This window comes from Bubalus bubalis, chromosome 11, assembly GCF_019923935.1.
Source record: "Bubalus bubalis isolate 160015118507 breed Murrah chromosome 11, NDDB_SH_1, whole genome shotgun sequence".
In the NCBI taxonomy this organism is placed as follows: domain Eukaryota; kingdom Metazoa; phylum Chordata; class Mammalia; order Artiodactyla; family Bovidae; genus Bubalus; species Bubalus bubalis.
In genome coordinates, this window is record NC_059167.1 from 74,264,714 (window position 1) to 74,288,660 (window position 23,947).

General features: G+C 41.6%; 1 protein-coding gene across 1 annotated transcript in view; it reads left to right on the forward strand.

Moving 5' to 3' along the window:
- The window catches only part of RYR3 (ryanodine receptor 3), a 470,522-nt gene that overhangs the window by 110,699 nt on the left and 335,876 nt on the right, over window positions 1–23,947 (forward strand). Inside the window, exon 4 of the mRNA XM_044925248.2 lies at window positions 16,493–16,600. Within this exon, the coding sequence (XP_044781183.2) occupies window positions 16,493–16,600 (108 nt within the window). The remainder of the gene's footprint in view (window positions 1–16,492; window positions 16,601–23,947) is intronic.

Sequence of the window (23,947 nt, forward strand, 5' to 3'; positions counted from 1 at the left end):
GTACCATTTCATGCCAGTCAGAATGGCTGCAATCCAAAAGTCTACAAGCAATAAATGCTGGAGAGGGTGTGGAGAAAAAGGAACCCTCTTACACTGTTGGTGGGAATGCAAACTAGTACAGCCACTATGGAGAACAGTGTGGAGATTCCTTTAAAAACTGGAAATAGAACTGCCTTATGATCCAGCAATCCCACTGCTGGGCATACACACTGAGGAAACCAGAATTGAAAGAGACACATGTACCCCAGTGTTCATCGCAGCACTGATTATAATAGCCAGTCATTTTTCTTCCATTCCACATACACTCAGTTGAACTTTATGCAAGGCCTTTAGATGAGAGCAACTGGTACAAGAAAGTTTTTTGTAAGCCTCTGTCAGATAGCTGTTTTTGAGCTATTGAGTGGTTGACAGAATTTAAAAACCCTTGACCCTAATGATCTATTTCTTATTAGAGCACTTTCATCAAAGACTTTAGCCATAAGCCCCACTTGAGCAGTTCACTATACATCCCAACATATTTCTGCTTCAAAACAGACGAAATTATCTTCTCTTTGGGCTGATTCAGGTACAGTACTGCCTCAGAACACCAAGGGTGGAATAATTGATTGCCACCCCACCTCTTCCATCCCAAGAGCAGTCACCTGAGACTTGAAATTTGAATTATTATCCTGATAAGTTGTAGCATCTAGGTTCAAACAGCTCTTTTGCCTAAAGATGAGAGGTTTTAGAATGTAATGTCAGCTCTGAGACTGAATGAACACAGGAAGGCTTACTGTTATCATTCAGCAAAACATAGTGGTACACGGCTAAAAAGAATTACTTTTTTTGGTGAAGAATATAACCAAGAAAAACGAGGACTTTATGATGTCCATGAGGAAGTTTCCACAACCTACTCTGATCACTTTTCAAGTTGAAAAATGAGCACTGTGGTTTTGCTCACTACCTGGTTTCCCAGATAAATTATGTCATGAATGCTTTGTCTTTAAAGATGGTGATCTTAGCCAGCATCTGCAGGATTTGGCACCAAGCTCACCCAGAAGGCCTGTGGTTCTCAAACTTGAATGAGCACATCCTTATCTTGGGCCGGGCCAGAAATCTGCTTTTATTTTTTTAAACAAACTTCTGCTTGGCTCTTAGGCAGTTGGTCTGCAGACCTCACTTTTGGAAATTGTGGCAGGTCTGAATTTGCAGTCATCAGCCTTATACATCTGTTTCCCTGTTTGATTAAGTAATGACAAAGTAGCTAGATGGCATCACAAAATGAGGCAAAGCTACCACCAACCTTGACTTCATTAGCATCATGTTCACACTTAACTGCAGCCTGCCATGGAAAGTTTCCAATTGCTAAAGTGATGAATGAACTTGCTTCTTTCCCAAATGTGCAAGTTTACTAGAAAGCCAGACATGGCACTCAGCTTCATCTTGTTCATGGAGAACTTTAGGACAGATGGTGCTGGAGGGCAGCTGATTTGAGACATTTATCTTCATGCGGTCTGACAAACATCTTGGGTCACCATGGGCAAGGACTTTACATTTTGAGGTGTGGCATTGGTCTGTTGGTTTCTATCAATGTGTTGATTCTCATGGTACCGAGCTGATACAACCATTGTGTCCTGGAGGTGAGTCCTGATGATGGCTTTTCCTTTCCCCTTCCCTCCCTGATAATCTTCTCCCTCCTCATTGTTGATGGAAAACCTCAGTCACCTGGGTTAGCTACCTAGCAGAGCTAAGGAAGGAAACTCAAGTTAAGGCTCTGTCATATGAACTTGGATGGGTGGACAGGAGCAGTATTCGACATGGTTATTTCCTGGGCACCTTCATCAGATGCTGAGTGATGGGTTGGGTTCAAGTTAGAAGAGACTGAGTCTCCTAATGATTTCCCTGTGATTATCAAATCTGGCACATGAGCTGAGTGAAAGGTATTGGTGACTTCAGCAAGAGGAGGTTTGGAGAGAATGGCATCCAACAGATCTCCATAGTTCAATGATCTTGTGGATGTTTGTTTGTCCTTCATACTTGGAATGCTTCCGGGTAAGGAAGGCACTAGTGAAATAGACACAGACCACTCCACTGTGAGAGTGCTTATTATTAAGTGAGCATTTTTAACTCCTGCAGCTACTTCCCGAGGAGCAGTGCTAAATCTCTCTCCAGTGTACATGTTTTAAAATATCTGTGTTGAGTACTATATTCTCCCTTGCAAATGGGGCCTGTGGTGCTAATCCTTGCAAATATGAACATCTCCTGGTAGTAGTTTAGATCAGATACTATGAGGCAGTTGAAGGAGATGGAATACTGGAGGACTTGTACGTATTGGAGAAAAGTTTTATAAAAATTTAAACTATTAACATTTATAACTATTGTTTATTTCCACAAAGGTTTTTAAAATTGCAACTTTTATGAACACATACCCATATACCCCTACTGAAAAAAAATATTTTTGAATCCAGAAATGACATTTTAGGGATATTTACCAAAATGAAAATTCCACAGAGGGGACAAAAAATAAAAACTGCATTTCCATTAGGAATTTGGATTCAGTTTGAGAGTAGGAAGGAGATGTTGGAAGAAAAATTCAAACCATTTGGAAACCAGGCTGTTGTCCTTGGCCTTTGGTGCCCTGAGCTTTGTGTTCACTTCAGACCCTGAGTCCAAGAGCCTCGTGGAGCTGATGCTGCAGTCAAGCAGGACTCAGTACACAGGAGGTTCTCCCTGTTAATAATTGTGGCGATCATTGCCCCTAAGGGGGACAGCACTGCTGTTGGGTACCCAGTGTCTCTGTTCCATCAGCCTTTAGTTGAGCTTGGCATTTTCTCTGCTCTGTGGGCGCCTCAGAATGCTTCCCCCAATCTTCTCCTTCCTGTTATGCAATGAGAGGCCAAGAGAAACACATTGTCCTCTCCTGCAGCTGCTGGATACCACTTCTGGGTAATGGAGAAAAGCTTCGCCATGGTTTCTAAATTCTCTAACAACCACGTCATTTCACAAAAGGGAGGCAAGAGCAAGTGAAATTGCTAAGGAATATGGGGGCGGTGCCCTGCTGGTCATGTTCCTCCCACCAAAGCTAAAGGAAAACAAGCTCGAGACTAAAACACAAATATTAGGTTGAGACTAGGCTTTCCTGCCAGCCTGCCCCCCTCAGCTTTGATCTCATCACTTGACGTTTCTATCAATCGCGCTTCATTCTTGCTCTACCATCCTGTGCCCTCTGCTGCTCTGCTTGCTGATGCTGACACCCCTAATTTATTCACAGCACATGGAACACACATGCTGGTTTCATCTCCTTGCTGACACGCTGCCTTTCCTCTTTCCTGAGCTCTGCTGTTTTTCCAGCATGTAAGCTCTTTGGAATAATAACTTCAGTTTCTTGTAGTAGATCCCACTGAAAACTAGGAATTTAGGGTCCCATTTCTTACTACAGAGCTTGTTGGATTGCCTGTGCTACTCATTAAGTTAGAGTTTTATTTATGGCCATATTTTTTAGGACCATATAAAGAGTCATTGTTTCCACCCTGTCTATAAACAGTAGGTATTATTTGCTGCTCCTCCGCACAGCTTGTTTTTTCCAGGTGCAAGTGTTCCGCATTTCCACCTTTTGGCACCTTTGTTATTTAACACGTCAGCCATGCCAGGCAGGAAGAACTTGGCTCAATCAAGAACCACATCAACCATCCAGCCTGTCAGTTATGCATTTTCCCAGCAGGCAGCTTTACAAGCCAGCTGCCCAGCATTTTGACTCTCATTCTTTGGCTGCCCCTTCTTCCTCGTTTTAAAGAACACAAGCTTCGCAGCACTGATTTTTGCCAGGCTCTTGGTGGACATTCTTCCTAACTGTGCCAGAAGCAACTGATGCTTGGCAGAATATTGGTGTCCAGGGTACCTCAGTGTTACTTTTGGTTGGGGCCATAAGGCAAGATCATAAAAACAACAATTATGTGTATTTCAAATTATTGGGTTATTCGTTTGAAAGAAATTCTTATATTTTAATGAATTGAGCTCTTTAACAAAAGATCTAGAGTAAAAAATCAGTTACTGTCCAGGGACCTGAATTTACTTGTTTAGTTCAGTTGCTCTGTAGTGTCTTTCAAATTAAGGTTAGAGGCATCCTGCTTCAGAGTCACCTGGGATATTCTTTTAAAGTACCACCTGAAGAGTCTCAGGAATCATAAGTGTCAGCAGTCTTGCCCTGAAGATTCTTGGGCCAACTGTGTTTCTACATTCACAATTCCAGAACAAGCTTATTTGTGCTGCCACTTGTGAGAAATCTCTGGGCATCATCAAAAGGATAGGTGATGTTGCCAGTGTGGCTCATATTTGATTAATAAATATTCTCCCTGTGAGAGGCTAGACTGTAAAAGATCTGTTGATCAGTGTCAATTAAACAGCCAATATCTGGGCATTTGAGGGATGAAGGAAGGAAACAGGGACTGAGTGTTTTTAGTTCTTTATCACTTTCGGCTGGTATTTCCGGGCAGGATGTCTCTCGAAGGATATTTGGCCTGCAATTTGGATTTCCTGCTTCTAAGTGGCAGTGGCTCCTTGCTCGCATAGGAAGTGTTTCAGCAAATGTTCTACTCAAGTAAATTTTTAACTCCCTAGTAGAAGCTTTCTATTTGATTTTTAAATATCAACACCTTTCTGTAACCTGATAATATTCTTCCTTTCTCTTGTGAGTGATCAACCTACTCCATCCCTTTCCTTCTGAATAATCTTTCTTTCTTGAAGTAAACCTCAGGCCAGCATGGCATCAGACGCTGAAGTCACTCTGCTCCGGACCATGATTTTGCCTAGTAAGTCTCCTTGCGCTGGCGGTAGTGATTTTCCACAGCTGTCAGTCCTCCCACGGATGCTCACGGTTCCTTAGAATAAACAGCCACCAGGAGACTGGTGGATGCTGAGAGCATTGCCTTCCTGTGGTTGATTCCTTGGGCATCAGAAGGCACTTTCTTTACTCCATTCCTTTAAAACATAGTAACATCTTTGTCCTCTCCTCCCCAAGAGAATGTTTTCCATCTCTGAGTTTAAATTCTGTGTGCCTTGCTGTTCACATACATGGTTTTTGTTAGCAAAGTCCAGGCAAAAGTTGAACTCAAATGTTGTGAACAGTTTCTGAGTATAATATTTTCAGAAAGACCGTCTATCCTTTTCCATGGCAAAATAAATTTTTTTAAAACGTATACAAGGTTTTATACATTTTAAACTTGTTTCACACTGACTCTTAACACAGGCAAAGTCTCTTCCCTCAATATGTGTAAAATCTGGATGTATACATGATTAAAATCTACATATGTATTGTGTCCTTAGTAGAAACTTGTCTGGTCATGCCCAGAGTTGACTTGCTTTTTGGAAGAGAGCACTTACGTGGTAATAAGTCAGTGTCAGATTTCAGAACTGTATAATGATGGAAATAAGCTTGCCTGCCAGGAGTCTCAACTTGAGAGAGTTCTTGAGCCCAAATAGTCCCACCAACTGCAGTCATAATCTTTGCATTCCCAGTGGCCATTCCAGACCCACCCTTCCTGAGATAGTCAAGAACCTAATATGAAGTCCTTAAATTATTAAAGTACAAGAATTGGGAGGGGACTTCCAGCCCAGTGGTTAAAATTCTGTGCTTCTACTGCGTAGGGCTGATACCTGCTGGGGAAACTAGGATCCCTGCGTGCCACATGGTGTGGCCAAAAAATAAAAATTGGGAGGGGGTAGCCTTGTAGAGTTAGAGTCCCACAACATTGGTGTAGAGATGAGAACCTTCTCTTCAGGAATATTGACACAGTATCAGAAAGAGTTGAGTTTGGAATTCCCGACTTGAATGCTATTCTCAGATGTGGTTATGGGAAAGCCTTTCAGCCTTTCTGACTTACAAACAATCTATAATTTTTTTGTTAAAGAGTTGATGTTAGAGTTAAATGAGATAAAATTTAGTACAATACCTGCTATGATTATATATATATATATAGGTAAATAGATACATTGTAAATGTATATATGAATTCTGTTCTTATTTCTCCACTTGCCCATATTAAGTTTTACCTAATTCTTGTGTATCTCAGTTGAGCCAACTCTAAAATAGTTGTAACTGCTGGTCTTAGTTGCTCAGTCGTGTCTGACTCTTTGAGACCCCATGGAGTGTAGCCCTCCAGGCTCCTCTCTCCATGGGATTCTCCAGGCAAGAATACAGGAGTGGGTTACTGTTTCCTCCTCCAGGGGGTCTGCCTAACCCAGGGATTGAACCCAAAGCCACCAACTATTTTTGTAGAAACACAGAGACTGAGCAACAACCTCAGATTTAAATATTCACTGTTAAAAATAAATAAATAAATATTCACTGTTATAACTTTCCTCATTATATTCTATCAAATATTTTGCAGAAGTGACAAAGGTAAATGTAAAAGACACTTAACTGCATAAATACTTAAACCTGGCTGGGACAAGATATAGGTGCTAGTCTGGTTAATGATTGGCTCTGCCTTTAAAGTATAAATACAATGCAAATAATTATGTATTATCAATGATAGAGAAGCAGTCCACAAATGAGCTCATGTCTGCTGTAGATGGATGAGATCATGTCTATGAAGTGCTTAAAACTCCTGAAATACAAGCTGTATGTCCTGTCTCTAGCCATCCTGATGTTCTCCCATGGAAAGTTGGTCTTATCCAATGACTTCTGTACCCAGTGGGGCCAGATTGACCTGGAACATTTTCTGGAGGAGAGAATAATTTTCTGCCCTCAAGGGCTTGGGAAATCTTCTCATCCACAGTCTTTGAGTAGGACTCCATTAAGCCTCATGGAATGAACCCAGGTTGCCTGCATTGCAAGCAGATTCTTTACTGTCTGAGCCACCAGGGAAGATTCCTTGGAGCAGGGAATGGCTACTCACTCTGGTATTCTTGCCTGGAAAATTCCATGGACAGAGGAGCCTGGCAGGCTACAGTCCATGGAGTCACAATGAGTCGGACATGACTGAACAACTAATACTTTCATTCTTTTCACACTGAGCCTCATAGGGAGATTTTATCAATCCTGTTTGAGGCACTGTGGTGAAATGGAACAAACGAGTCATGTAGAAGCCAGGACACTGGGGACAGAGTCCAGCTCTGCCCGTCACTAGCAGACATGGTGCCCATGGAGATGAGTTGGAGGTGTGGCTGAATTAGGTGAAAAAGCAAAGGGAAGTAAGGACAGAGGTCCTGCAAAGCCTATAACTTAAATATTCAGCTTCAACTAGTGGAATTTTAAACAGAAAGAAAGAATCCACACAAGAAAATGGAAAAAGAACTCTCCCATCTTGTTCATTCATTAAATACAAATTCAGGTTCTGGCTCTGTGCCAGGAACTGCTTGCTCTTGTAACCCCTCTTCAGACCACACTCCAGCCTGGGCTGACCTTTTCCATCACAACATCATTTCTGGGTCCAGCAAAACATAAAACTCAAACTGCTCAATTTAGCATTGAATATCAACTTTTATATTGTTTCATAAAGTCTCATGTATGGTAGATCTGTCTCTCCAAATAGCTTAAAAATTCTTTAAGGTTAGAAACCATGTCTTTCTCTTTTTATTCCCCACAGCAGGTGACACAGTTGTTGTTCAGTCACTAAGTCATGTCCAACTCTTTGCGACCCCATGGACTACAGCACGCCAGGCTCCCCTGTCCTTCACTATCTCCCGGAGTTTGCTCAAACTCATGTCCATTGAGTTGGAGCTGTCATCCAACCATTTCATCCTCTGTTGCCCTCTTCTCCTCTTGCCCTCAATCTTTCCCAGAATCAGGGTCTTTTCCTGTGAGTTGGCTCTTCACATCAGGTGGCCAAAGCATTGGCGCTTCAGTATCAGTCCTTCCAATGAATATTCTGGGTTGATTTCCTTTGGGATTGACAGGTTTGATCTCCTTGCCATCCAAAGGACTCTCAAGAGTTTCTCCAGCACCACAATTTGAAAGCATCACTTCTTTGGTGCTCAGCCTTCTTTATGGTCCAACTCTCACATCCATACATGACTATTGGAAAAACCATAGCTTTGACTAGATGGATCTTTGTCAGCAAAGTGATGTCTCTTGTTTTTAATATGCTGTCTAGGTTGGTCATAGCTTTTCTTCCAAGGAGCAAGCGTCTTTGAATTTCATGGCTGCAGTCATCATCTGCAGTGATTTTGAGATATTTTTTTATTAAGAAAATAAAGTCTGTAACTGTTTCCATTTTTTCCCCATCTATTTGTCATGAAGTGATGGGACCAGATGCCATGATCTTAGATTTTTGAATGTTGAGTTTTAAGCCAGTTTTTCACTCTCCTCTTTCACTTTCATTAAGAGGCTCTTTATTCCTCTTTACTTTTTGCCATTAAGGTGGTGTCATCTGCACATCTGAGGTTGTTATTTCTCCTGGCAATCTTGATTCCAACTTGTGAGTCTTCCAGCCTAGCATTTTGCCTGATGTACTCTGCATATAAGTTAAATAAGCAGAGTGATAGTATACAGCCTTAAGGTACTCCTTTCCCAATTTTGAACCAGTCTGTTATTCCATGTCTGGTTCTAACTGTTGCTTCTTGACCTGCATACAGGTTTCTCAGGAGACAGGTAAGGTGGTCTGGTATTCACGTCTCTGTAAGAATTTCCCACAATTTGTTGTCATCCACACAAAGTCTTTAGCTTAGTCAATGTAACCAAAGTAGTTGTTTATTTTTTAATTCCCTTGCTTTTTTCTGATCCAATGGGCTTTTTCAATTTGATCTTTGGTTCCCTCTGCCTTTTGTAAATCCAGCTTGTACATCTGGAAAGTTCACATACTGTTGAAGCCTAGCTTGAAGGATTTTGAGCATTACCTTGCTAGCTTGGCACAGTACTTCATGCATATTGTTCAGTTCAGTTCAGTTGCTCAGTCATGTCCGACTGTTTGTGACCCCATGAACCGCAGCACGCCAGGCCTCCCTGTCCATCACCAACTCCCAGAGTTTACCCAAACTCATGTCTATTGAATCTGTGATGCCATCCAATCATCTCATCCTCTGTCATCCCCTTCTCCTCCAGCCCTCAATCTTTTCCAGTATCAGGGTCTTTTCAAATGAGTCAGCTCTTCGCATTAGGTGGCCAAAGGATTGGAGTTTCAGCTTTAACATCAGTCCTTCCAATGAACACCCAGGACTGATCTCCTTTAGGATGGACTGGTTGGATCTCCTTGCAGTCCAAGGGACTCTCAAGAGTCTTCTCCAACACCACAGTTCAAAAGCATCAATTCTTCGGTGCTCACCTTTCTTTATAGTCCAACTTTCACATCTATACATGACTACTGGGAAAACCATAGCCTTGACTAGACAGACCTTTGTTGGCAAAGTAATGTCTCTGCCTTTTAATATGCTGCCTAGGTTGGTCATAACTTTCCTTCCAATGAGTAAGCGTCTTTTAATTTCATTGCTACAATTACCATCTGCAGTGATTTTGGAGCCCAGAAGAATAAAGTCAGCCACTGTTTCCACTGTTTCCCCATCTATTTGCCATGAATTGTTGGGACCAGATGCCATGATCTTAGTTTTCTGAATGTTGAGCTTTACGCCAATTTTTTCACTCTCCTCTTTCACTTTCATCAAGAGGCTCTTTTGTTCCTCTTCACTTTCTGCCATAAGGGTGGTGTCATCTGCATATCTGAGCTATTGATATTTCTCCCGGCAATCTTGATTCCAGCTTGTACTTCCTCCAGCCCAGCGTTTCTCATGATGTACTCTGCATATAAGTTAAATAAGCAGGGTGACAGTATATAGCCTTGACGTACTCCTTTTCCTATTTGGAACCAGTCTGTTGTTCCATGTTCAGTTCTAACTGTTGCTTCCTGACCTGAATACAGGTTTCTCAAGAGGCAGGTCAGGTGGTCTGGTATTCCCATCTCTTTCAGAATTTTCCACAGTTTATTGTGATCCACACAGTCAAAGCATATTGTTAGGTTCTCTAAATACTGGCTGACCACCTGATGGGAATGGGAAATGAAACGGAGGATACTTGGGCTGATTTTGGCTGCTGGGCCTCTAGGAATTCTCCTTTTGTGAAGAACAGGTGTCATTCTCTCCAATTCCTTATGTTTTCCCAGATGAGCCTCCCTCTGCTGACACCCTCAGGGCTACCGCTATATCACCTTAGAGCCTTTATTCTCCTATCATCATTCTGTTGCCCAAATGGAGATCCAGGGAAAATTTGTTAAATGTAATTGCTATGTGTGTGGTTCTTCTAACCCTTGGGGTGGCTTATTCTTCCTGAAAAATTTTTTTTTTTTTTGCTCTCTTTTGCCATCCGATAGAAACACTGACCATCTTCCACTCCTCTCCTACATCCAATTTGTCACCAGATCTTCTTTCTCTCAACTTCTGCAGATTTTTCTAATTCACTACTTTATCTCCATGTCTACCACCATTACTTTACTTTATGTCATTGTTATCTTGTAAGCAGTTTATTGCAGCAACCTCCTAACTTGTTTCTCTGCCTTGGTTCTAGCCCCTTCACACTGGAACTGCAGTGACTTTTCAGAGATGCACATTTGATCCTATCACTTCCTTTGATGTCACCTATTGCCCTGAAGATGAAGTTCAAAATCCTTGGCAAGGGACTCATGACTCTCAGTCTAATGCCTGCTTCTTCCCCAACCTCACTTCTCACCTTCTTTCCTTGTTCCTCTCCCCTACTTCAGCCCTGCTCAGCTCCGTGTGCTTCCTCACACACTTCCTTCTCCCTCTGTGGGCCTTTTGAATCATACTTTAAAAGCTGTCCATTTGTTTTCCCCATACACCACGAGACCACACAGCCTTAAAGGGCAGGGATTATCCTTACACAAAATAAGAACTTGAAAAATTATATACATGAACATTTAAGTGAGTTATGGATGTTTGGACTTCACTGCCCTCTGTGGATAACATTTGACATTTATTTAGTACTTACTATGTGCCAGACTCTATATATAAGACTCTGTTTAAGTTCTTTAAACATAAAAACTGAGTTTATTCTGAGGGGTAGGTACCATTAGATCTCTACTTTACAGACGAGGAAACTAAGGCACAAAGAGACAAAGCTACCCACCTAATATCATTCAGCTAATAAGTGGTTGAACATAGATGGGACCTCAGGAAGTCCTGTACTACAACGTTCGCTCTTAACCAATAACCCATTAATGTGCTCACAGAGTGTATCATTGAGTCTTGGCTGTGTGAGGGCCAGATGGATCAACAGTAAATGGGAGCAGACCCATGACAATGAGAGAAGAAAAGTCCCTTGAATCTTAAGCTGGAGACTTGGGGAAGGGGCTCAGCCGGGCGGGTGTGTGCTCAGTGCAATATGTCTGCAACCACAGGCACCATCAGTCACGTGCTCTCAGATAGTCTAGGACACCGAGTCCATTCAAGAAGGTTTGAGTTGAGCTCTTGCTGTTCTGTGTACTTTAAGAAACCAAAAGTAGAATCAGACACATATTTTGCAAGATACCCACAATTTAGTGAAACAGACTGCACCATGTGAAGAACTATGTAAGCCACAGAAGACTTATAGTTAACAGTGTAATGGAGAGAGGACAGCCCCACTTCTGTTAACTAATTCTTGTCTTCATTTCCCTGAAGGCTTGCCTCATACCAACTAGTACCCTTGTGAGCATACAATGTGGGGTTGCTAGGTAGAAAAAATGCTACGTGAAGCCAATAATAGAAATGTTAAATTCCCACCATCTTGGACTTAGTAAGCCTCAGAAAAATACTTGGAGTACCTAGATTAAGGGAACATGGAGGGTCCATAGGCCTTTTCTTTTGTTTTTTCTATGTATTGGGGCTAAATGAATACCTAGTTCCTGGCTTAAACAGAGCCCTGGCATCTCAAGGTTTTCTGTAGGACATTTGGAAGTCATGCTTCTCTAGGCTGAGGACTGGGCTGCAGAGAGTGATGAGGAGCTATTTCAGAACAGATGTCAACAGAGCCTTCTCTCCATGCTGAGAATCATCAAACACATGCCCCACGCCTGCCAGGCAGTGACTGAGGCTCAGCCTCCAGACACGGAGACAATGAGCCGGCCTCCTGGGGGCTCTTCTGCTGCAAACAAATTAGCTCTGATGGACCAGTGGCCTCTGCTCATTCTTGGGAAATGTGGAGGTGGGATCTCTGGCTGGTGTGGAGTTTAATTAAGGATGGCAGCTGGTGGAGCAGGTCAGATGGCTCTGTGCTCTGCACTTCATGTCACGAGTTGTTAGCTGCTTTTTGTTTTTCTCCACATATTCCTGTTGCCTTCTTCCTTCCCTTGCTACTGCCCACATGTCATTCTCCGTGCTCTTGGAGTGGTGTGTGACCTTATCCCTGAGTATGGAGAGTCCAGGCAGGACCACACTGTAGAGGTGGAAAAACTAAACTTTGAGGAAATGATGTAAACCTATGGGAGACACAGTGCCCCCACAGGAGATGCTTCCTCTCCATGCTCACTGTCTCTCTGTAAATGTACCCATTGGTACCAGTAATTAAATCATAACCGTCTTGGGACTTTTACCTATTTTTAAACTTTAAACTTTTTATTTTGTATTGGGGTATATATAGCCAATCCACCTTGGGACTTTTAATATCTGGGGGGGAAAAGAAAAGTTTAACTGGAGGCTGCTAGTGTCTGGTATCAGGTTGGAGGATGGTGGTGCCCAAGGAGAATTCCTATCTTTGTCCAAGTAAGCCAGACCAGGAGGGAAGAGAGCTGAGTCAGAATCACACAATCTTGTATAAGGACAGAATCTCTAGCACTTGGAGCTGTGAAAGTTTGTGTCTTAAAGAGACTGGACTACACGGGGTTCTTGTCAAAGTGAGCATGAATATCGGGGTTATTCAGTTGATTAGCCCAAAATGCACCCCTTAAAGTACATTACACCCCTTTAAGTACAACTACACCTGCTGACGTTCCTGAATAGAAAAAATTCCAAATCACATGCTCTAGTGAAGTGAAGGAGGAAGGAAAAACACTCAAACCCTGGCTTTTTTGGCCTCCTATTCTGGGGACTTGAGATCCAGATAGACCAAGAAGTGGTAGGAGGAAAAACCTCTGTAAAATCTTGTGAGATGGCATCCTCTTTGGGAAGACTGAGTCAGACAATATATGTTTATGGCATACGATCTTTATGGAAATGCTTTATCATGTTATTGTCTGCCACTTGTGATGATGTGATATGTGCTCTAAAAACACTCCCTGAATGCAAAGCCTTGCCCTGCATCACCAGCTGTCTGCTTGCTCAAGTCCCATACAAATGAGTTAATTACCTGCAGCAGGAACAAACCTTGAAAACAAAGCAAGAAGTGTGTGAAATAAAGGCTGTTGTCTCCTGGTGGTACAATTTCTCCTTGGTTATATCATGTTCATAAAGAGAACTGGGCAGTTTCCTGTAATACCAGAATTCTAGGAAGTCTGGGTTTTTAGAATTTCTGACTGCAGAAACCCTGAATAGAAAAGCATTGAAGCAGCAAGTACTCAAAAGGTGAAGTTGCCCATGGGCCAGTAGCCTTTGGGATAGGATCACCGATACTTGGATCAACCTATACTTGGTTGTTGTTTAGTCGCTCAGTTGTTTCTGACTCTTCATGACTTGTGGCCAGTACCCCTCCAGGCTCCTCTGTCTGTGGGATGTTCTGGGCAAGATTACTGGAAGGAGTTGCCATTTCCTTCTCCAGGGGATCTTCCCAATCCAGAGATTGAACCCGATTCTCCACATGTTCTGCAGCGCCTGCAGATTCTTTACTGCTGAGCCACTGGGGAAGCCCACTCTTGGCTTCAGATCAGATCAGATCAGTCGCTCAGTCGTGTCCGACTCTTTGCGACCCCATGAATCGCAGCACGCCAGGCCTCCCTGTCCATCACCAACTCCCGGAGCTCACTCAGACTCACGTCCATCGAGTCAATGATACCATCTAGCCATCTCATCCTCTGTCGTCCCCTTCTCCTCCTGCTCCCAATCCCTCCCAGCATCAAGTCTTTTCCAATGAGTCAACTCTTCGTATGAGATGGCCAAAGTACTGGAGTTTCAGCTTTAGCATCATTCCTTCCAAAGAAATCCCAGGGCTGATCTCCTTCAGAATGGACTGGTTGGATCTCCTCGCAGTCCAAGGGACTCTCAAGACTCTTCTCCAACACCACAGTTCAAAAGCATCAATTCTTTGGCACTCAGCCTTCTTCACAGTCCAACTCTCACATCCATACATGACCACAGGAGAAACCATAGCCTTGACTAGACGAACCTTTGTTGGCAAAGTAATGTCTCTGCTTTTGAATATGCTATCTAGGTTGGTCATAACTTTCCTTCCAAGGAGTAAGCGTCTTTTAATTTCATGGCTGCAATCACCATCTGCAGTGATTTTGGAGCCCAGAAAAATAAAGTCTGACACTGTTTCCACTGTTTCCCCATCTATTTCCCATGAAGTGATGGGACCGGATGCCATGATCTTCGTTTTCTGAATGTTGAGCTTTAAGCCAACTTTTTCACTCTCCACTTTCACTTTCATCAAGAGGCTTTTTATTCCTCTTCACTTTCTGTCATAAAGGTGGTGTCATCTGCATATCTGAGGTTATTGATATTTCTCCCAGCAATCTTGATTCCTGCTTGTGTTTCTTCCAGCCCAGCGTTTCTCATGATGTACTCTGCATGTAAGTTAAATAAACAGGGTGACAATATACAGCCTTGACGTACTCCTTTTCCTATTTGGAACCACTCTGTTGTTCCATGTCCAGTTCTAACTGTTTCTTCCTGACCTGCATACAAATTTCTCAAGAGGCAGATCAGGTGGTCTGGTATTCCCATCTCTTTCAGAATTTTCCACAGTTTATTGTGATCCACACAGTCAAAGGCTTTGGCATAGTCAATAAAGCAGAAATGGATGCTTTTCTGGAACTCTCTTGCTTTTTCCATGATCCAGCAGATGTTGGCAATTTGATCTCTGGTTCCTCTGCCTTTTCTAAAACCAGCTTGAACATCAGGAAGTTCACAGTTCACATATTGCTGAAGCCTGGCTTGGAGAATTTTGAGCATTACTTTACTAGCGTGTGAGATGAGTGTAAATGTGCGGTAGTTTGAGCATTCTTTGACAGTGCCTTTCTTTTGCTTAGGGGATGTTAAAACTTTACTAAAGGGAAAGAGTGAGCAAGTCCAACAAGAGGGATGTCATTTTTTTTTTTTTTTGAGGGCATTGAGGTTGAGGAGGAGGAAGAAGGTAAAAACACTTGGAAAGTGAGGAAAATATAAAGATTTCTCATCTCATAATATTTATTTTATAAATTAAAATGTTGAAAAGCAGAGGGCTTGTCTCTGCTTTAGCAACAGGTTTGCTTTAGCTTTTAAGTTGAAGGTTCATGAAAGCAACATTACCTGTCTCTGAGTGTTAGACATAGCTGTGGGTGACTTCTGGCCCTCATTCCTCATTCCTGGTACTATCATGGTGCCAATATTACAGGGGAAACAAAGGCTTGATGTGAAAGGTGAATGTAAGCGGTATTCCCAAGGGAAATGGTGCTTCGTAGAACCAGGTTGTCAACTCCTAAAGAGTAGTGATTTTTGTTTGCATGTCTTTGTATCTTTCTAAATACAAGCGCTGTGTCTTACAGAAATATAATACTTAAATATTTGCTGACTGAAAATATTCTAATTGTGGAAAAAATCTGCAGTGTTGTCAGCAGCAGGAATAGAGTTAGATGTATGGATCTGAATCCAGCTCATCCAAGTGTAAGCCATCACCTTGGACAGATGACCTGCCTTCTCTGTGTCTTACTTTCCTCTGCTGTAAGCTGAAATACTAATAATATCTATACATGCAATAGTTGTGTGGGTTAAAGGAAATCACTCAAAGCAAAGCACTTAATATCTGGCGTAGAAAAGTACTCAATGAGCATTAGCTGTTACTACAGTCTACAGAGAAGGCTATCTTTGTTTTTGAGAAATGTTTGAGAATGTCATGGTATTACCTGAGCAATGATGTAGAATGATTGCTGTAGGGGCATCAGTTCTTATAGTTCTGGACATTTGTTTGTTCAGAATTAAATGTATGGAGCTCCATTTAAACTGTGGTATCCAGATTTTCTGACCAAGTATATGGATTCCCTATTTTGGTCACTGTTGTTGAAAGCCACAGTGTGGTCTTGTCTGCTTACAAATTATTATGGATAAGATCCCAGTGACTTTCTTCCTTTGGCCCCAGCCAGATGTCAATCAGCCTTCCCGGCTTCAATAAGGCTGTATGTGTAGTGTTCTCCCATGGGTGCCCCCAGCCCTCACTCAAGTTGATCCTGACATCCTGGTCACTGTTCCCTTGAGACTTGGGGATTTTCTTCTCTTCCTACTTTAGAATCCAGCTTGAAACTCATCTTACCATGAACAAGAAAAATCTGCCTTTTGTACTCATCCATCCATCCATCCATCAAATGTTACTTTGATTCATAGGCTCTTTGCCCTTGAGATGTTACTGCATGACGGATCCCCAACCGACATGAGTAGGCATCCTCATTCTGGTTTTATTTCCACAGTATGTTCCTCCAGATCTCTGCGTCTGCAACTTTGTGCTGGAACAGTCCCTCTCTGTCAGAGCCCTGCAGGAAATGCTTGCCAACACAGGTGAAAATGGCGGTGAAGGGGTGAGTACCTGAATTATGTCCTGGGAAGGGAGGGATTGGGACACACCATAGCCCAAGAGTACACACTTCATTTCATTCCTCCAGTTTTGAACTAGAAAACCTTGGTTTTCCAGTTTCCTTGAATCCATCCTCATATTCCTCTTATTCAGCAGCCCTACATCCCTTTGGGTTAACCAGCTTCCACCAGAAAATAGACTAGATCACCTTAATGCTGCCTGAGCGGGACATAGGTCATTGAACCCATAATCCACCAGGATATATGGAGAGGCTGAAAGAGCCTTGGAAAGGGGAGAGGGGGTTATCTGTTAGGCTGATTCTTTTTTCTTGGAAAAGTCTCATCAGAGATTTATGACTATGCCAATGAAGGACAGCCAGGTTACAGCCATTTGGAGAGGATTTCCTATAGAATTCAAAGTCATTGACATGTACCCAGATCTTCATGGTTTCACTCAGGATGAGCAAATACAGAGCTGTATTAAGTTTCTTTTGTCAGTAAAATTGTTTCCAAGTCTTTAACTAAGGGATAATGGCCTCCCGAAGGTCTCCCAGGCAAGACATTGACCAGAGGCTTCAGAATAATTTTTGACCCTTTCCCTAATGACTCACCTAGTTATATTCATTTATCATTTCAAATATTCTAACTCTATGGACTGAATATCTCACATGCAGACACCACTCTCCTATGCCCCTTAGATACTATGTTAGAGGACTATCCTTTATCTTCTGGGTTATTACATCAGACTCACCACTCTGATTCCTTCTGTGCTTACCTCACCTACTATTTTATTTTCCTAAAGCTGACATAATGCTCTTTACAAAATATAGACCTAATCATCACACTTTACCATTTAAAAATTGTCTTTCTGCCCATTACCATGAATGAAATCCCATATTCCTTAACTGGGCATAAAGAACTTCAGGATTTGGTGAGTCCTGCTCACCTTGCCTGTCCTGTTTCTCACCACATCTTCCCAAACACCCAGTGATCCAACCACATTGAATTCTTTTCAGTTCCTCAAACATAACCATTCTCTTTGCCTCAGATCATAAGTGTCAGTTCTTCCCTCCATTTAGAACAGCTTTCTCCTCCTCTCTCTCTCCCCTTATATGATCTTTACTTCTCTTTCAAGGAACAAGTCTAAATATTAGGTCAACAGAGAAGCCTATAAGTTGACCCTGAAAGTCTAGGATGGGTACCCTTGCTTGAGCAATGGCCAGTGAAGAGTTCTTACTACTGTGTACTATAATTACAAGTCTAATTCTTTACACTCTGTAGTGTGTGTAGGTAGGCATATTTACAGGACCTAGCACAGTGTATTATTTGACTTGAATGAACTCATATATAATGAAGTGTCTCATTGGTGGTAGAAGAGACAATATCTGTAGCCCCAAGAGAACCAATATTTACATTTAGGTCATCTTTCAGGTCTTAATGTGATCTTACATAAATCTTTTAATCTCTTGGGATCATAGTGTTCTTATCTATAAAATTAGGAAGTATAATTAATTTGCTAGGGTCCTTAACACCAACATTTGTGATTCTTCACTCTTTTGGCTTAGAATAATAGGCTTTCATCAACCACCTGAAATTAGCTTTGCTTTGTTCCTTAGAGCATAAACACAGGTGAGATTTTGTTCTTTTCAAGTTTATCTCTCCCTGACATTGACCTCAGTACCCCCAACCTTTCGACCTTAGGCACACACCCGCAAACATTTCCAACTCAGTGAAATAAATTACTTTTTAATTGCTCACTTTTCCTCCAAGATAATTAACTCATGATTTATAGACATCTTAGGTGAGGAAGACCTGGTTGATTTGGAATATCACCACTTTCAGTGTCAACCAAGATCAGCTAGACCCTGCCAACATATGGCCCCAGGATAGAAATTGGGAAGATAGAAGCTATGCTAACTGGATAATTATCTCATGGGCATTCTCTTGTCTTGTTTGTTCACAAATTGCATTTCAAAGAACTTCTTTTTCTTTGCCATCTAATTTGTGTAGTTCAGGGAATCCTGCAGGTGTCAAAGTCGACTGAAAAGTTCTGGTTATAATCCATGCTCTTCTTTGTTGCCAGGAACTTAAATAATAGTCTTATCCTGGTTTGTCTTTTGAAAAAGAATAACTAATTCATTTTCCATATAGAATAGAATGCCAGTCTAATAAGATTGAATGCATAGTTTTGGAATATATGTCTAATACATACCTATAATTACCATCCATGTTCTAGCAGAGGTTTACTCCATGTAGTTATATATTTCAAGGACCATCTTTAATTTAAAATATTTAAAGACCAATAGGTTAAGTCTTATTGGAGGATCCAGTCTCTTTGAAAACTCCAGTCTAAGATAAACAATCCATGACATTTTTATGGTTAAATAGTCATTGGATAACAATCACCATATCGAGTCAGACTCTCAAATTTCCCATGTGCTGTATTGCCATTTTGTGCTATTTTACCAAAGAAAAGAGTAAGCTAATAGTTATTTCCCATCCTGATATATTACTTCTATTGTTATTAATAACTGGAGATCTTAGAGCTAGAAAGAAGAGACTTGAAAAGAGAGCTGGGGCACAGATAGGGGAGGGTGCTGTCTTTAAATGATTTAGATTTTATTATTTGTTGGTGGCTCCACTCGTTACCCAAATAGCAGCTTCAGTTGCTAGAACCCTCTTGGAACTCTCTCACAATTCCATCTGGGCTCTCAATCTTCATTATGAGGAATAATATTTTTCATACAACCTCTTGAGTCTGAATGTTTTGCTTTTCTGAAGTGATTGCTGTGTGCACTTATTATTAGTACTTAATTTGATTTGAAATGATAATATTCAGCAGGGGAGAAAAAGAAAAAAAGAAGAAAAATCAAGAAGGAAGTAAGTTAACACAACAGACCATAATGATTCTCTGGGGAGCCGAGGGATGTTTGAGTGGGTTGACACCTCCTCTGCATGCCAGTCCATTCTGTTTGGAAAGAGACATTTACTGCTTTTAAATGGATATTACTTATACTAATGATCATCACTACCACCAGACGGGATGCTTTGAAGAGTGTCATTTTTCCTCCTGGGAATAAATTGGTCTTTGTGTGTCTGTTCACTCCTGCACAGCAGTTGGACTTTTTAAAAATGATATTTGTTTATTCATATCATGAGCATACAGAAGTCTTTCTGCAGGGATTGGTGGTTCTGCAGCAATTCCTTTCAGTAACAAAGAAAACAGAGGTGTCCACCTTGGTTTAACAACAGAGGGTTTATTATTGAAACATCCTTAGCTATAGCCAGTAGCACCTGGGAGTCAGCTTTATGTTGAAAAGGAAACTGAATGATGAGAAGGCCCCGGGGGGCAGAGGATGTCGGTGCCCCTCAGAGCCCACCTTCACTAAGCTCATCCTTGGGTCACTTTACCTCTGGTTAAATCCTGTCTGATGTTATTCTGGGCAATATTACCAAGAGATGGATGCTTGGCACTGTGGCCAATTAAATAGCTGGACTTTGATGTAAAATCCCTGCATACAAATATAATATATTTTTACATTAATGGAACCTACAGTGTATGAGGTCCCCAGCTACCTTCAGCAGGACAGGGAACTAAAAAGGATGTCTCATCTCCCTCTGAGTCCTCAGTCTTCATCATCCTATAACAATGACTGAACACAAAACTAGCAACATGTGCAGTGAGAGAAGCTCCATTTTTGCAGTCAGGTAGATGTGTTTTCAGTCCAGGCTATAGAGGAGCAAGTGACTTCTAGGACAAATTGCTTCCCCTTTCCGTACCTGACTTTCCACACCTTCAAAATGCAACCTCCCTCCTAGGATCAGGTGAGAATTACATAAGTGTTGACAAGTGCCTATGGGTGTGGAAATGAATATTGGTTCCTCTTTTCATCTCTGGTCTGCTTTCTCCTGTCACAGATCCTTCAGGCATACTCAAATGCCTCAAAGGAAGGAGATTCCCATGCTATATGACCATACCGTATAACTACAAATGAATTTTGGCATGAATGAATATAATGCTTCTAAAAATGAAAGACCTTGGTTGACACAGTTACCAGCTGCACTCCTGATAAGGGCTCAGGTTTTCTCTAAAAGTTGACTTAATCACTGGCAGACTTTTACTACTTAAAAAAGGGAGATGCAATATATGTAAAAAGAATGGATGTTATGGTTGTATAAGATCATGCTTGACTTCAGATTCTAAAATCTCTAGAATGCAAATATACAATCAGCCTTTTAAACTTGATTGGGAGATGTGACCTGGAGAGATACTGTTTCTGTAAGAACTTCTCTCACAGATAAACTCACTGTGAAGGGGTCTTTTAATTCCCCGTATTACTTATGAGGGAAATCAACACTGAATATTCATTGGAAGGACTGAGGCTGAAGCTGAAGCTCCAATTCTTTGGCCACATGATGCAAGGAGCTGACTCATTGGAAAAGACCCTGATGCTGGGAAAGACTGAGGGATGGAGGAGAGGGGCCAACAAGGGTGAGATGATTGGATGGCATCCTTGACTGAATGGATGCAAGTTTGAGCAAACTCCAGGAGTTAGTGAAGGATAGGGAAGCTGGTGTGCTGCAGTTCATGGGATCACAAAGAGTCGGATACGATTTAGCAACTGAGCAACACTTAATTATGAGATGGTCCCTTTAACACTAAGAGGAGCTTCAGACTCCTTTCACTTTCCCCTGTCTTTGAGCAGGGAGTACTATACACAGCACAGTTGCTCAAGAAATACACACATGTGGTGGCACATTTGTCATGCTCAGGAATGATGTGTTCATGCTTTCTGAGAAGCTAGAGGTTGCCTCCTGGCATTGTGTGACCTTCTAAACAGCCAAGGAGGCATAATCTTACACATTGCTGTATTCCCGTAGATTTTATTTAAAGTATGTGTCATGCGATACATTGTAGCCAAGTTCAAAGCATTCATCCTTCTTATAAAGTCACAGAAAATCTAGTCACAGAAAGGTGATAGCATCATTAAAAAAAGAATCTGCCCAAGATGCACCTCCCCTGACATGGTTAGGTAATGAACAAATCAAAACAGATGCTGAGGAGGGCAATTAGAAGCCTGTTGTCTAAAGTTTGAATTCTGGCTGTTCCCAGATTTAAGACATCTTGTGGGAACTTCCAGAATGAAGAAGACCAATCAGAGCCTTACCTCTTTATTCCTGGGGCCCTGAGATCCCCCCGTCATCTGTATATTACAGAAGAGAAGGGACAACGCCCATCAACCAGAGGTCTCGTCTCAGTTTTCTGAGGTTTTTGTCTTCCCACTGTAATTGTCAGAAAACAGCCGGAGTGAGAACTTACTTTGGTATGTGTGTGGGGAAGGGAACAAGACTGAGGGAGGAACTATGTACACCATTCTAAATAAACTTCATCCCCATTGCCATTGTTTAAAAGAAAGAAATCATTTGATGAGTCAAATCTAACAGGAGGTGTTAGTTGCACCTTTAAAATAGGACACATCAGATTTTCTTTGGAGAAAAAATACAAAGACACCTCTGCCTGTTTTGGGATGTCAGTCCCAGGACTTGCCCGTATATGCCTTACAGCAGGGGTAGTCAGAATGTGCCAGAATCACCACACTAGGTTTCCAAGTCTGGACTTCCTTTGTTTTTTTTGTTTTGTTTTGGTTTTTTTGTTTTTTTAAATTTTATTTTATTTTTAAACTTTACATAACTGTATTAGTTTTGCCAAATATCAAAATGAATCCGCCACAGGTATACATGTGTTCCCCATCCTGAACCCTCCTCCCTCCTCCCTCCCCATTCCATCCCTCTGGGTCGTCCCAGTGCACCAGCCCCAAGCATCCAGTATCGTGCATCGAACCTGTACTAGGTGGTGAGAAGCCACTGCGTCAAGCTCTGCAAGTGCCTCCTCGGTGCTCCCACTCAGGACCTCCCCTCGCCAGTGGCAGTGCCTGTCAGGTTGCTCGTCCTGGGGATGTTACCCATGCCTGCCTGCTGCCGGACTGGGAAGATCCAGATACCACAGTGTTAAATTCTTGTGTAACTTCATCCTGCTTTTTGTTTTGAAAGGGAGAAAAATAGCATGCTGATTTCAGATGCTTCCACTTCTTTTTTTAACCTATGGCTGGTCATCCACACCCATTATTAAAAAAAAAAAAAAAAAAAACCACTACTTTTGTATTAATAGAATCATCAAACCTGTTTGGTGAAATCGCTCTTATATGCAAAAGCTTGAGTTTATATATCAAAACCTCCTCTTGACAGTCTGCTCCATGTTAGAGTTTGTTCACATTTGCGAATGGCAGCCTGTTTTGGTGACAAAGCTGTGTCAGGTGGTTTAGCCCTAGAACTGCCACCTACTGGAGTTTTGCATGTTAAGTTGCTTCAGTCTTGTCCAACTCTGCGACCTATGGACTGTAACCTGCCAGGCCACTCTCTGCATGCGATTCTCCAGGCAAGAATACTGAAGTGGGTTGTCATGCCCTCCTCCAGGGATCTCCCCTACCCAGGGATCAAACCTGTGTCTCTTATGCCTCTTGCATTGACAGGCAGATGCTTTACCACCAGCACCGCCTGGGAAGCCCTCCAGTGGCAATAGCCCATCACTAATTGTGGAAACATTAACTTGTTTGTATTAGTCGTTATTCTAGAGACCCTGGTTCCCATAATATTAGGTGGATGGATAAATGGCTTTATTCTCTTTCTGCCTTGGTGTGAACAGAGAGAATTTTTCAAATTCCATCCATAACAGCAACCCTAGAGCTCTAAGTGATGACAACATGGTTTTAATTTTTTTGGAGACATGAATAGCCTATAAATCTTCTTATGGAAGAATATGAGAGGTATTTTATAGTTTTGACAGAATTTCTTTCTTCAAGAGGCAGATATCATTTTCAGAAATCATACAATAATGAAACATCTCCAAACTAAGGTTTTTAATGTATTTTTTTCACAGATCAAATTGTCATCAAACTATGCCCGTTCTCTTCTTTCTTTCCCCTCCTTACTGTTCTCTCATTATGCTATTTTATAATTTCATGCTGATATAATGAATTTAAATGTTTCTCTGATAAGCTAATACTAATGAAAATGTGCACAAGTAACTCATATTGTTGAGCTGGCCTTTCAATAACATGATATCATTAAAATTTGCCATCTGGGAGATTTTACTTCATGGTAAGAAAACTCCTCTTTGGTAAAAGAAAAAGTCTAATTGGTTGCTTGCAATATTTCTAAGAAAAAGAAATTCCAAATCTTCTGATGTAGGTACTGACCATTGTCCTTGGGTGGATTTTTTTGCATAAATATAATTACAAAAAAAAACAAAGTGCTACAGACAAATTTAGGCTACAGCGTGTAGTTTGTTTGCC